Genomic DNA, 14,388 nt, shown 5'->3' on the forward strand with positions numbered 1-14,388 from the left:
AGATGCCTCGTCCACATCTCTCTAACAAAGAGTGGGGGTTTATCAGTTTCATGCAGTAGGGTTGCATTGATATTAGGTTCATCTACAAATTCTATGTCGCAGGCCTGGGCGCTGCAAGGAGAGTGCTCCAGCTCCAACACCGTTATGTTGTTTGGTGCCGAGGCAACAAGCACATTCCTTGGAACATAAAGGGTCAGCTGAGGACCACGGGCTGGCCAGTAGCGACCAAGATTAAAGCCATTGATCCAAATTTGCCCCTGTTAAGAGAGAAAGAAAAAATAACAACATTTTAATAATCTGTCAGAGGTGAAATGACAAAATAGACTTAAGCATAACATTCTTGATATAGTAACTGAACTCCCTTCACCTTTCAGCTTGATTGAACTAATGACAGTCAAAAGAACCTAAATTCCCTGAGCAGTTAGAGCCATTGCTAATATTTAAAAAGAAAGTAGTAAAATACTGCAGTAATTCCAAATATGACAATAATTAGAAAAACAACTGCAGGCTCCTTGCACTGTTTTTTGCCCCAAGTTTAAGACCAAAACAAATCCAAAAACTGTATTTGCTTGAAGCTGATTGTTAAAAGGAGAATTAAGTCACAGAAGAAAAAAGCAGATCATAAGCTCTTACGGTTTTCTGTACAGGTATAAGACTACAACACCTTGGTAGTCCCTGCTCTATGATTTCGAGATCACAAGATACAAGATACAGCTTGTCTAGACACATGAAATCCAGATCTCTCTTTTACTTGTAATAGCTTGGTCGACAAAAGTACTTGTGAAATCACACTGCAATAAAGTGCTGTTGTAGTTACACACAACCATTAAAAGCCTTGGGATCTCCTAGTATTATTTTAAGTACAATGAAATTGAGGCATACAAATTTTTAAAATTGCTTTTTATAGTTGAGGTGGTCAGAACCCCCAGCTCAAAATACTGTACTAACATCAAAAATATCATCAATTCAAAAGATTAAAATAAATGGGCAAGGAAAAAAGTAAAAAGTCAAAACACTAATTTATCTATAGACACACTGAAGTGACATAAATGCAGATTTTTCCAAAAGTCCATAAATTGGCAGGCTGCAGAATGTTTAGTAAAACTGTAAACTGACTCCTACTGAGTTGAGCTGAGTCTTGGTTCTCAAGCAAGACAGAGGGAGGATATACTGCTGATTTGTGTAAATAATTTGGTTTTACTTCTCCAAAGTGTCCTTTCACTGTATATCAAACAAGAGTTTAGTGTCAAGAAAAGGGATGGAAACAGATAACTGCATCCATGTTTTTCCCTCTTGCTTTGGCCTTTGCTAATCAAAACATAGAGGAAAACCAGACTCATGGCATGGATGTACACTGATAAACATAATAAAATTGTCTGAATCAGTGGAAAGTAAGACTTTTACTGCATTCAGTGATTTCTAAAGTTGTCTGGGATAGCTGAAATCAGAATATTTTAACACAATTTACAAAAGCACAAATGTAATATAACAAATATTGCTGGTTCAAGCTGCTTTAGTGGTATTTTTCTAGTGTTTCTTTTTTCAGGTATTTATGAAAATAAATTTTATGAACTCACTAGAGAAACTTTAAGGAGTTAGTAACACGCAAATGCAGCTGAATTTTCACCTCTGTATCCACTTCCGTGGTATAAGATCCTATCTTGCTCTGTTCTGCCAAGGTGTTAATAAACCTTGACCTCAAATGCTTTTTTTTAAAAATCAAGTTTATCTTTATTCAAACGCACTACTTTCTGTAGTAGGTTTAGAAGAAAACATGGCATGAATGCAAGGTGCCCAGACAAGATGGATGAGTGAGTGTACCCACTAGACTGTGGCCCTCCTCTCACAGAGAATGACAGTAATCTGTGGGAAGTAGGTGTTTAGTGTGGCAATCAACTGCACTAGAGTTCTGATGCAGGAGATATGATCAGACAGGTCTCTGTTTCTGATCTGAATCAGTCACTCGCTGTAACTCCTTTTTCCAGTAAAGACAAGAACTTAAATTTCCCAACTCCAAACTGTCTTTATTAACACTGCAGTTTCTAAGGACTCCACACTCAGGAATTTGTATGCCCCAAACAAGCAAATTATGACATTATATCTACTAATAAATATGCCCTAGACAAAATACAAGAGGAAGGAACTTCATCTTCACAAGCAAGATTTCCATTCGCAGGGACAGCAATTATAGCCCATGATTCCACAGAAAACAAGAACAGTTCTGACTCCAAATCCTCTTTTCTTTTGAAGAAAAAAAAAGGTCCAGTAAATCTAAATATTCACTCAATGGCATGTATGCTTAAGGGCATTGTGATTCCTCATGTGGAGGGTGAATTAAGTTTTATTACTACTGAAGGGTTTAAAAAGCACTGAAGGCAAGCAAGCTACAACACAGGTTAACACTGTTAATACTGTACCTTTCCTTCCAGGCTGTCCCTCATGCTATATTCCTTGCCTTTGCAAAGGCAGAACCATCATTAGGACTTTAAGTTTTCTTGATAAGTGCTGCTTCTGTGGTTTTTCAACTATTCAGACAGGTGAATTTTAACTCCTGTTAAGAATCCCACTCCACACTTAAGTAATTTACACAGTGCCATGCAAGGAACTAAGGCCCACATATAGTGACTGGAATTTATACCCATCTACCTTAAAGGAATTTGCTCATTTGTAAAGTTATCTGAAAGTCTCAGTTTCCAGGTATCTTACTTAAAACTCTCATCCAATCCATATAAAACTTGAAGGATAAATTCAACAGCCAAACTTAAGTTCATGTGGAATCTCTCCCCAGGACTGCTTTACAGGCTATACAAACTACATAAAACAGAGGTTTCCATAGATCAGAGTAAAAGATTTCCACCAGTACCTAAGAATTCTTGGACTACCTTGCCATTTTAAATATGCCAGTTTGCCAACTGGTTGTGGCCACTTCACTTCCTGAAGAAGATTTATGACTGATAGGGTCACAGAATTTACTAAAAAGGTCTAAGATTCCAGTTGCCATGAAAAAAAAGCAATTTTTTCAGTTTTATTCAATGACTGTGTGACATGCACAATACAGGAAGAGGGACTAAGACAGACTTCCTCATCTAAGCTCAGTGTCAGCAACACCAAGAGCATGCAATAAATCACAGCCTTCTGCATATTGTGAAGTGCTTTAACCACTAAAATACTGGCAGTGGAGACAGACCAAAAGCAGCTCTTCTACTTTATTTTAATAGTAGTAAATTAATTGTTTCAGAAAAGAACAATTTTGCTACCTAACACTGCCACGGCATTTCCCTAAAGCTTGGACTTAAACACAGGCTTCCAAGAGAGTAGCACTTCAGTGCACACACTCTGCTCCCTGTGCCTCCCACCAGGAGCAGCTGAGCTGCTCCTCACCCATCCTGCATGCTGGTGGTTTCAGACATGGCACTATGAAAACACATTCCTTCCTGCTCTAGCTACACTCCAACCCTGTGAGAAATTCCCACTGGCAAAAATCTGCCCACAAGCTTCTCACAGCAGTGCTCCCTCATCCATTCAGTCCAGGTACAGGCAACTTTCTCCATGCACTAGATCCATATCTGTGGCACACCATCAGCCACAGAGTCCAACACTTTATGCTTTGCAACAGGATCCATAGTTCCTAACATAGCACCCCAAATATGATCCAAAAAAACTCCCCGTGCAACCGAATGCAACACTTCTAAACAGCCTGACAGTTAATCTTTCTCACTGCTGAAAAACTTGGGTGGATTGGTTCAGTTGTTTTGGTTTGGGGTTTTTTTTGTGATGCTCCACTTTCTACATCAACACCATGTGTCTTTTGAATATGTTTCCCTTTTCTCAATGTTTCATCCCCAGATTTACTTAAAGCAAAGAATCCATTTCTTAGTAATTTAAATAAATTTGAGACACCCACCTCTATGACCAACTTCTACCCATCTAGGAAAGGTGGACTTTGATTGTCCATAGAAGTTTCAGTAGCTTTCTAAGTGGACTTTGAGGTTTTTACAGCAAAAAATGTGTACCTTTGTCCAACCAGGAAAATTGACATAGGTGTCTTGTGGCAAGTCTGGAATCCCTCCAGGAATTGAAAGAGTACCAGTGTAAAAAGTAGGTACTTCGTAACTCAGTGCTTTGACAGCAGATGTCTTCTGGTTAGGAAGGGGATAAATAATGTCGTAGTTCACTGCTCCATCTATGTCTAGAGGATAGATTTCCCATCCAACAAGTATATCTTGAGCAAGAGTTAAATTTGAAACTAGACCCTAGGAGGAAGAAAAAAGAAACAACAGAAAAATATAATTAGCTCATGTTATTGAAGTTATTTGGATGTAACTATAAATCAGTCACAAATAAAAACTGAATCAAAGTAACAGCTGGCTCCCAATCTGTTTACAAAAAACACAAGCATCTGGTCTTCACCAAGTTATAAGCTTTGCTTAAGAATAAAGGGCTTCATTTATTCTCTGTGAAAGATCTGTTCCTCTTCAGAGCTTCAGGCTTTCATTGATACACAAGAGTTTTCTTCAAATTCTTTTCCTGTAACTGGAAAAATTTCTCTTTTGCTTTTACATGGACATGATTCCAAAACCTGAGGCTTAATAAAAAGGAGAAGCAACATTAAATGTCATTAAGCCTGAGATACCATCGCTTGGTAACGCTGAGTCACTAACCCAAGACATTAAACTTGCACAATAGCAGAGAAAGTGGTATTTACTTCCCACAAATCTTCTCCAGACAAGATACAGTACAATAAAATCAATGCACATGCCCAATTCAGGTAAATGCTTTCAGCTTACAGCCAGCTTCAAGCCCATGGAATCCCATCTCATTTCTATGGTACCATGTACACAGTGGCTTACAGCACACTGGAGTGCTTGCACACCAAATGCCAAAGCAAGGTAAGGTCATCATTTAAGAAGAATGAAAAGAACATGAAGTACCCCTGCACACACCCTAACTTTGTTACAGTAATGGTTCCTAAAGCACTGTTTCAGTGCAATGCAAGGGGCTGGTTTTAACTGCTTGAACAGACCTTGCACAGAAGCTGGTTTTCACAGCTGGTGCAACACAAGTTATGTTGCAAACATCACATGTCAAACAGGAACAAGCAAACCACAGTTTCCATGGCTTTGGAGAGCTGATACTATGTCGTGTGTCTGCTGTGATATCTCATTATCATTGCACTGTCTCCAAAAAGCTCACCACCTGTATGAGCACTAAGTGGTTTTCTCTTCCTTTACCTAATGTCCACTACAGAACAGGAGCTTATTTTGCTTAAGTCAAAATAAAATATCTGCCAGTGTCAAAAGTTAAGTGACAAGACTACTCTATACAACCTGGTCTCTATTCTCTCTAGCAATCAATTGAAGTAATGCAACATAACTTTAGCCTGAACTTTCTAACCTGCCTCCCTAAGCTCATCCGTAGGCACTATCAACAGAGTGTTTTTTCAAATTACATTAAGTACCTACTAAACATTCTTACTTAGGTCTGCATAAGAATACACATTCAGTGATCCTTATCTGGAGAAGATTTATAGGAAGTAAATACCACTTTCTCTGCTATTGTACAAGTTAATGTCTTGGGCTAGTGACTCAGTGTACCAAGATGTGGATACAAGTTTTCTAAGTAAAACTGATATATAGGTGCCAGTGCATGTGAAAAGACACATAAAATATCAGAAACCACACTCTTCCTTCCTTTGTGTCTTTTTACAACATGACTTAGATCAACAGGATGTTTTAAAACCAAAATCCTTTCAAGATTCCTTCCCAAAAGCTAGATGCCTAGCTCCATCTCAAGCTCAAAAACGTGATGAAACTCCAGAAACAAAATCCTGAAAACCTATCCTCTTTGTTAAAAAATGCAAGGCTTCACAAGACAGTAATCTCTTCCCCTAACTGATTTTCAAAACCACATGGATTTTTAAAACCCAAGGTATAATTACACCCAGTTTTCAAAATCAACATGAAGGAGAGCATGAGGGATGGAGTCTACAGAAAGAAGCAATGCACATAGTCCAAAGCTACCCAAGGAAGGCTGCCTTTTCTACTCAGAAAGATCCTGCTTTTAGAGGATTATTTCCCCTATGGACATGTCTCTTAAACCTGCTTTCACTCTTATATGGTTAAAAGGTGTAAGAGTGAATTTTGGCTCAACCACAGCAACTGAGCACCTCCTTAATCCAACCTCTAAACCTCTACTCTCTTTCCTTAATTTAAAACTAAGCATATAGGTTTCCTTATCATCTGGCCTGTTAATAAATAAATAAATTAATTAATTAATAAAAGCAGTGTCTCTGCTGCCTCAACATGAAGGCAAAACACTGGGGTACCAGCTTCCTTCCCCTGCCACTCAGATAAAGGCAAAGTATCTTGAAGAGACAGTATGAACACAGTTAGCACTACTGCTACCTACTGCATCCTAATAATATCAAAAATCAAGAAAAAGGAAAGCTGTGAACTGTACACAGCACAAACATAATACAAGACTCACCTCTAAAGCATTCCTGTCTTTTATTGACTGTTATGCAGCACTGGGGATCCCATTAAGTCTAAAACCAGAAGAGTTTACTTTTTGCCCCTGCCCTTCCTAGGGCTACATTAGTGGTACCTCTGTGGTATGGGGTTTACATGGCAAGGGTTTGTTAGCAAGGGGAGCTGCAGTGGGGACTCTTCTGAGAAGATGCCAAAAGCTGCCCCATGTTAGACAAAGACAGCTCCAGCTGACTCTGGAACAGACCCACTGCTGAGCCCATCAGTGATTCTGAGAGCATCTCTTTGATGACATATTTAAGAATAAATTGAGTTCCCCAAGTCGATTTTGTTTTGACCATGACAGTAATTTCTGAGTGATCCCCTCGTCCTTATCTTGAACCACAAACTCTTCATTGTATTTTCTCCCCCTCTCCTGTTGGTGGAGGAGGAGTGACAGAATGAGCACAGCCAAGGCCAACCCACCACAGCCTCTCATGCATGGAGGCGACAGTCCTGAAGTGTAGCACACACCCAGAAGCACAGGCAAGCTCTGTGATAATAGTAACACCAGGTCAGTTTGGGTGAACCGGCACTTTTGCATGCTGAAGTGCTCATGGACAGCCTTTCCCAGACACACTCAAGAGTACTACAAGGGTACACTGCTGACAAATGAAATGAGACAAGAAGAAAGATACAACAGTGTATCTATGTACACATACATACATCCCCCCAGCCTCCAAAAGCAATCTCAGGATTCACAAGCCTCAAAGTGCAATCAAGTTCTGGACCAATCTCCAACTCATTTTTGGAGTTTATAGAAACAATTTTAATATTATTATTTATAAACTCATCTGAACCGGAAAATCTTGTGGGTAGCACTTTGGCTGACCATGTAAGTGAAGAAACAAAAAAAGTTCAAAAGATGTCTAGCAGCTTTTAATTTCACATTGACTTTGGTGTCTGGAAAACTCCGATGGAAACTACTGACTAGTTATATTTTAGGTAAAGTTACAGCTCTCTAATCCTGACCTTTTTGTTCTTCTTAATTCACTACTTTCTTTTTAACCTGTGGAAAAGATGAAAAGTCATCACAATCCAATAACTCAATATATTTTACTTACCTTAAAGTCATTATTGTATCTACCAAAGTTGACTCGGCCCATATTCTCTACCAAGATGTCGAGATTTGCTCCAGCCTGCCCAGTTATATTTATCTTAAGTGATTTCTCCCTTTCAAGGACACCCTGAGGTACCTATATGAATTGCAACAAGAAGAAAACAATAAACACTGAAAACCAAGAATGCCCTGTTACTTATTTTTTCAACTTGCATGAAAAGATTAAAAGTGCAAAGGAAAAAAAAGTAAATAAAATCCCTTTCCTCTCCACCTCCTGCATGTGAGCACATGCATACACAAAGGGCTTCTACATCAACATTCACATTTCACTACATCAACTGGATGTTATAGTGGGTTTTGACGCATCTGATTCACAAAAGCAGTAAGTTCCCAAAATTAGTCCAGCGACTGAAAAGATTTTGGCAATATCAGTGATTTAATCATTGGCTTCATCTTCCAATTATGCGTGCAACAACATTTAGTTTTATTTATTCCTATTCCCACAACACAAGGAAAGATGAGCTTGATCTGGACACAAAGGTGGTAAGAGTCAATATGCATCAAATATTAATTGACTGTAAAATACATGAATTTATATTCTCATTAAGCAAGGCCAAAACCCTGCTTATGGAAAGAAAGACTAAGCTTACATTCTATACAATAAACTTTTTTTTTTTGAAACTGTGGTTAGAAGCCAGTTTTATAAGGTAAGACATAGGCTCAGACCTCTTCCTTCTTCCACCCTCAAAGGAATAAATACGAGAAAACGAATAAAAAAATCTCTGCAAATATTGCAGAAAGCCACCAAGTATATATATCAGTAACATATTCCATAAACCTGCAAGTAAATCCATTCCCTAGGTCTTTTATTCACCTCAGTCATGAATATGTATCAACATTCAAATGTGTCAAAAATGGCAAGATAATAGATAGTCATGTTTTCTGCAATACTAATTTGAACATTGGGTATGCATCAAGTATATACTTCCTTATTTTCCTCATTTGATTCAATATGATCAGGGTTGCTTTGGTGATCTGAAGAAAGGAGGAAAAAAAACCCCAGTCTGCATCCCTGACTTTCATGAAGGCCACCGATGGCAAAAATTAATACCAGCAAACAATGATTTTACCCCATTGACAGAGACATAGGCACGATCATGGACTCCATTTAAAGTTGAAGACAGTGGTGTTGGCTCCACATAGTTCTTTGGAAGTGTAGTTCTATACAATACATATCCAAAATACTAGGAAAAGAAAAGAAAAAATCCCAACAGATTAATGAACCAAGTAATTTTGCTGTTTCAATTCAGGTCATGAATTAAAAATATCGCACATTTCTGCCTACATGCCTGCACTGAAATGCTAACTTTCATTCACTTCAGACAGTGACTATCACAGACACCATTTCAGGTTAGAGTTTATTTTGACCTTTAGGTAATGGGTGACCTTTAGGTAAATTGGTGAAAATCCCTTTATAACTGAGTTTACATAAAAAACTTGTAAGTTCACTTCTCACCTAGTGCCCAGAAATTGATACATCCATCAAGTCAACATTATCTAGTTATCCATTAAATACTACATGGTTTACATCAGGAACATTTTGGAATAATTTTCACTAAGTTCCCCATCAGGAATGGAAAGAATATAAAAGTCATAGCCATTCCTGAGACCTTAGCAGACTGGAGAGCTGGGTGGAGAGGTTAAGTTACAAACTTCAAAAAAAGGCAAGTGCAGGGCTCTGCACTTGGGGAATAATAACCCCATGTACCAGCACAGGCTGGGGGCTGATCTGCTGGGAAGCAGCTCTGAGAAGAAGGACCTGGAGTCCTGGTGGACAACAAGCTGTTCCTAAGGCAGCAGTGCCCTGGGGACCAAGGAGGCTGATGGTATCCTAAGGACGTTAGGAAAAACATGGACAGCAGGTCAGGGGAGATGATCCCACCCCTCTCCTCAGCCCTGTTGAGGCCACATCTGGAATGTTGTGATCAGTTCTGGGGTCCTCAGGAAAAGAGGACACAGAACTACTGAAGCAGATCCAGCAGAGGGCTATGAAGATGATTTAAAAAAAAAGCCATTTAAGACCTGAAAATTAATATTTCAGAGAGGAGAGAAATCAAGGTGAAAGCCTAGACAGCACACACACCTACATCCACAGGAAGAAGAAAGCCTCAGGTGCAAAACAGGAGCACTGTAGAATATGAAAAGGCCTCCAATGCAAAAATCCGGGGAACTTTTATAATACTATTACTTGTGTCCTAGATAAAGTGTAAGACATGGCATAAGAAGAGTAATACCACAGAGGGTTGTTCAAATAAACTCCACAAAATTACTGCAAAGTGACTACTGGAGGAATCCTCACCTGCTTCAGCTCAACAAAAGTCAATGGGTAAGTACTTCTCACTGGTCCAGAACGTGACAGTCCATCAAGAACCTCCAACACAGTGCCTGCCTGCAGCACAGAAAAGGCAGATCCATGAAAGTCAGTAAGCTTCAGTTGAAATGTAACAGCTTGCACATCCACCCATCAAGTCAGCTAGCTCCATGTGTCCAGAAGGTTAACAAATATTTACACCATCCTTGCAGACATTTAAAATACAATATAGCAGACACAACTGATGAACTCTGAAAGAAACGTGCCACATGTAGAGTAGTGTTTTAATAAAAACAGATGCTCTAATTTTGCTATGCATTCATAAAAATAAAAGTGACCCTTTATTATTTAACTAGAACTACCCCAGGAGTTTCTCACAAAAGTTGTATAAAGAAACACAACTGCTCAGGATGATTAATACAAAGCAATACGTTATCTAAATTTTGCTAAGTTATACTTAGTATCAACTAGGGAAAATGCCAGTGATTCCCACTGAGTTACTCCAGAATCATTCTGAACTAAGTAGGAATACAGTTTAATTCCATCAAGAGCCATCCAAGGTGAATTTACTCTATTTAGTCTTAAATTATTTTAGAAACTCTAAGGCTGTAATTAAGTTGTCATATGTAAGTAGTTGGACTGGTTTTAATGAGACTGGGGGCAAGGTTTAGGCTAGTCACACACATAAATACCTTGCTGAATAAGGATTTAGATGTGTACAATTAAATTGCCTTTAATTGTCAATATGGAATATTCTACCCATCTATGATTCTCTCTCAAATACCATCATCAGTTTTAGGTTAGTTAAAATGCATACAATATGCCTAATGTCTTACAAGCTCAAAAAATCAATTGCATATGATTTTTGATGAAAGATGTCAGTCTGTTTGCCCAGAATTATTGTCACTCTTCAGTGGTAACTACATATTAGACATTCAGACACCTCTCATATACCAGATTTACATTCAAATGCTTAATAAAAAAGAAGGCAAAAAAGGTGTTTAAAAGCATGTAAAACTATACTGTAAGAGTACTCACAGCAGTACAAACTTCTGAAGGTACTCAAATAACAGAAATATTCAATAACAGAAAACTGAACTTTTGCAGAATTTACATGAAAGTTATACTGAAATATTAAAATGTACATACAGTATTTTGCAGTGATGCAACAGCAGCCAGCATGAATTGTCTATGTACACATAATTAAGTCTGCAGTTTTGGCTGGGATACAGTTAATTTTCTTCACAGTAGTTAGCACGGGGCTGTGTTTTGGATTCTTGCTAAGACTGCTGATAACACAGGGATATTTTGGTCATTGCTGAGCAGAGCTTACACAGATTCAAGAACTTTTCTGCTCCTCTCACCAGACAGCAGGCTGGGGATGCTCAAGAAGCTGGGAGGGAACATAGCCAGGACAGCTGACCCCCACTGACCAAAGGCATATTCTGTACCATTGGTGTCATGCTCAGTAATAAAAGCTGGAGGAAAAAGGAGGAAGGAGAGATGTTTGGCGTGACAGTGTTTATCTTACCAAGTAACCAACACACACAAATTGTTCAAAAGGTGTGTGATGTGGCACTCTGATACATGGTTTAGTGAAGAACACAGTAGTGACTGGGTTAATGCTTGGACTCAGTAACCTCAGATTTTTTCCAACATTAATGATTCTATGATGGAGCCCTGCTTCCCTGGGAAGGCTGAGTGCCTCCCTCTGCAAAGGTTGTAGCAAACGAGCTCCTTATTTTGCTTTATCTATGTGTGCAGTTTTTGCTTACCTACTGAACTCTCTTTATCTCAACCCACAAGTTTTCACACCTCTACCTTTCTGACTCTCCCACCCTGCTGGGAGAGAATGAGTGGCTGCATGGTGTTCAGCTGCCTACCAGGATTAAACCACAACAACCATGTAGCCACAGATCTAAACAGACTTCTGAAATAAGCATGTCTTAATTCTAGCTAGGAACAAGCAAGTCTTAAGTAAAAAAAAGGCAACACCAACACTGTCTGGAGGTTGGGTCACCCTTACTAGCCCACAGCCAAGCATGTTCACTTGTGCAAGAAGACTGCTGGTCAAACATGGCTTGCAAAATTCTGATGAAAGTAGCTTGCTCTTATGTTTTCAGTTTGAAAGTCGTACCTAAAATCGCAATCATTTTTCATACAGTAAAATTTCCCAAACATTCCAGACTGCATACATGGTCCACTCCTTATCTTGTGCTCCTCCAAGGGAGCCAGTAATGTTACAGCAATATGTAAGACTTGCCATGCCACAGGAGAGATTTAGCTAAATCAGATCTTCAACAAGAGCTGTGAAGCAAGAGATGCACAAACACTGACAAAGGTAATTTATAGAATTGAACCGTTCCATGGGCATTAATAGTCTTAGCCCTAGGTGGACAGCAAAACCAGAAATGAATACAAGCAGCATTAAGACATGGTCATCACTTGAATGAGCAACTAAGCGGCAATGAATGCTGCTTTGTGCCTTGCTGACCCGAGTATTAGCAGCTTGTATATGTGCCTGTTGGACTTTTTATTTTTAAGTCCCTGCTACCAAAGGGGCTTCTCTTCTGAATATGGGTCAACCAGGTATGATTCACCTAGGGATCGGTAGAAGGTTGTTTCTTTGAAACTTCAGTAGTTTATTTTTGTTCAGCTTTTCAGTCTTCGGTGGTACACACAAAAGAACCCTTCAAGACAAGATTTGGTCTTGCTGCACATTCCTGTTGACTGCTACTTAGTGGACAAGCAGTACCACAAGAGAAATTTACCAGTAAACTTAAAAATTACAAATATTGTCAGGAATTTTTAAAAACAACCTGTAAAACAACAGATGACTGCTAAAAATAAAAGCAATACTTATTTAATCCTCCAAAGCAAAGTCTTAAAAACCCAAGTATAAAGCCAATCATGACAGAAAAAAGGAATGAAATAGCTCCAACAGAAATATCAACTACAGGCAGCATCCTGTTTGCTTAACCCCTTTCTAGACCCAACACACATTAGCACTGCCTGCTACTTGCTATTGCTTGAGCTCTCCACATTTTAAGAACTGAATACTTTTCCAGAACTTACAAGTCTGCAGGCTGCTGTGCTAGGGCAAGCACTTTCTTGTGACCAAGCACTTCTTAGGGCCCCCCAAGTGGTAACCAGAAACTAGCACTTGCTCACAAGCCTGCACAGCCATGTGGATACATCACAGGAACCAAGATTAATTTACTCCCCTCTGGAACAATGCTTCCCAAGTTCTGGGGCTTCAGTCCTTAAAACCTATCATCTTGTTCACACTTCTGGAGCCCATCTACTGTGGTTCTGCCTTTGCTTGCCCTCATTCCTCATCTTCAACACTACTCTTCTGCATCTGTGCAACAAGATTTTTCCCATATCATCTGCTTTCCTGCCTTTGCTCTTACATACCAATGTCAGTGTTTCCAGCATTTTTTAATAAACTGTATTTTTCCCACCCAGAAGGATTCTTTAAAATAAATCAATAGCTCAAAATGAGTAACTGTCTCATCAGAGGACTTGATGCTTAAGGACTGAATTACCACAAAATATCTTGAGGAAAACAAAGATAGAGAACATCTTGCTCTGGTTACATATACCTCTATAAAGTACATTCATATGACCCCTAAAAATACTTCAGAGTCTCCTTTCTCTCATCCTTTCTGCAAAAGTGTCAGGGGAGTTGGTTCACTGGAGTATACACAATGCTCTCTGTGGCAGACTGACTGCTGGACCTCAGCTGCAGAGTGAAGATCCACACAGTACCTGTGTGAGCACTGACTGTCACTGCCAATAACATAGCTAGGAAGTTTACTGTTACCAAAGCTAAGTGCTATTATTTAGAATATTCCCTCTCTGATAGTCACCAAAATACATTAAGGCTCCTTCACACAACAAGGTATATTGCAGCTGGTTCCAGCTGGAGCTAGAAAGGAGTTGGGAAGGCAGCTTTGGGCTGGCACAGTACAAGCCCTCTGTGATTGGAGATTCGACTTGTGTTGCAGGGTAACCCAGCAGAGCAAAAGCTAAGCAGTGGGTCACAGAGCAATAGGCCACCTTCTTCACAGAAAACAGTTCCAGAGGCTCTCAATGCAGACGGCAGTATATGTACAAGCGTGACAGGAACCTTACATCTGGCAGTTTAGACATGCCATCTGCATTCCTAAAACGGATGCCTGGAGAGTGAAACGCTTCCTCTCAAAAATTCATGAAGTGTAGAAGGGGCAGGTCAGGTCAAAGATGCAATATTTGAGCAAGTTTGGTCATCTGACCCTTCTAAGAGTCCAGCAGCACTCATTTCTTGAAGGCATGAAAGAGAAAGTTTTTCATTCTACTGAAACTGGACAGCCTTATCTGAGCACCACGAGCCATGACAAGATGGGAGAGTCAATATCTGATAACTGGGCTGCCAAGTGCTTGCAACCAAA

General features: G+C 39.4%; 1 protein-coding gene across 1 annotated transcript in view; it reads right to left on the reverse strand.

Annotated features, from left to right (window-relative positions):
• The window catches only part of GLB1 (galactosidase beta 1), a 34,815-nt gene that overhangs the window by 3,642 nt on the left and 16,785 nt on the right, over nt 1-14,388 (reverse strand). Inside the window, exons 12-16 of the mRNA XM_031059385.1 lie at nt 9,944-10,033; nt 8,715-8,828; nt 7,589-7,720; nt 4,014-4,253; nt 1-257 (exon numbers count right to left, since the gene is read on the reverse strand). Coding sequence (XP_030915245.1) covers nt 1-257; nt 4,014-4,253; nt 7,589-7,720; nt 8,715-8,828; nt 9,944-10,033 — 833 coding nt within the window. The remainder of the gene's footprint in view (nt 258-4,013; nt 4,254-7,588; nt 7,721-8,714; nt 8,829-9,943; nt 10,034-14,388) is intronic.

The sequence above is a fragment of the Geospiza fortis genome, unplaced genomic scaffold (genome assembly GCF_000277835.1).
Source record: "Geospiza fortis unplaced genomic scaffold, GeoFor_1.0 scaffold346, whole genome shotgun sequence".
NCBI classification, from domain to species: Eukaryota; Metazoa; Chordata; class Aves; order Passeriformes; family Thraupidae; genus Geospiza; species Geospiza fortis.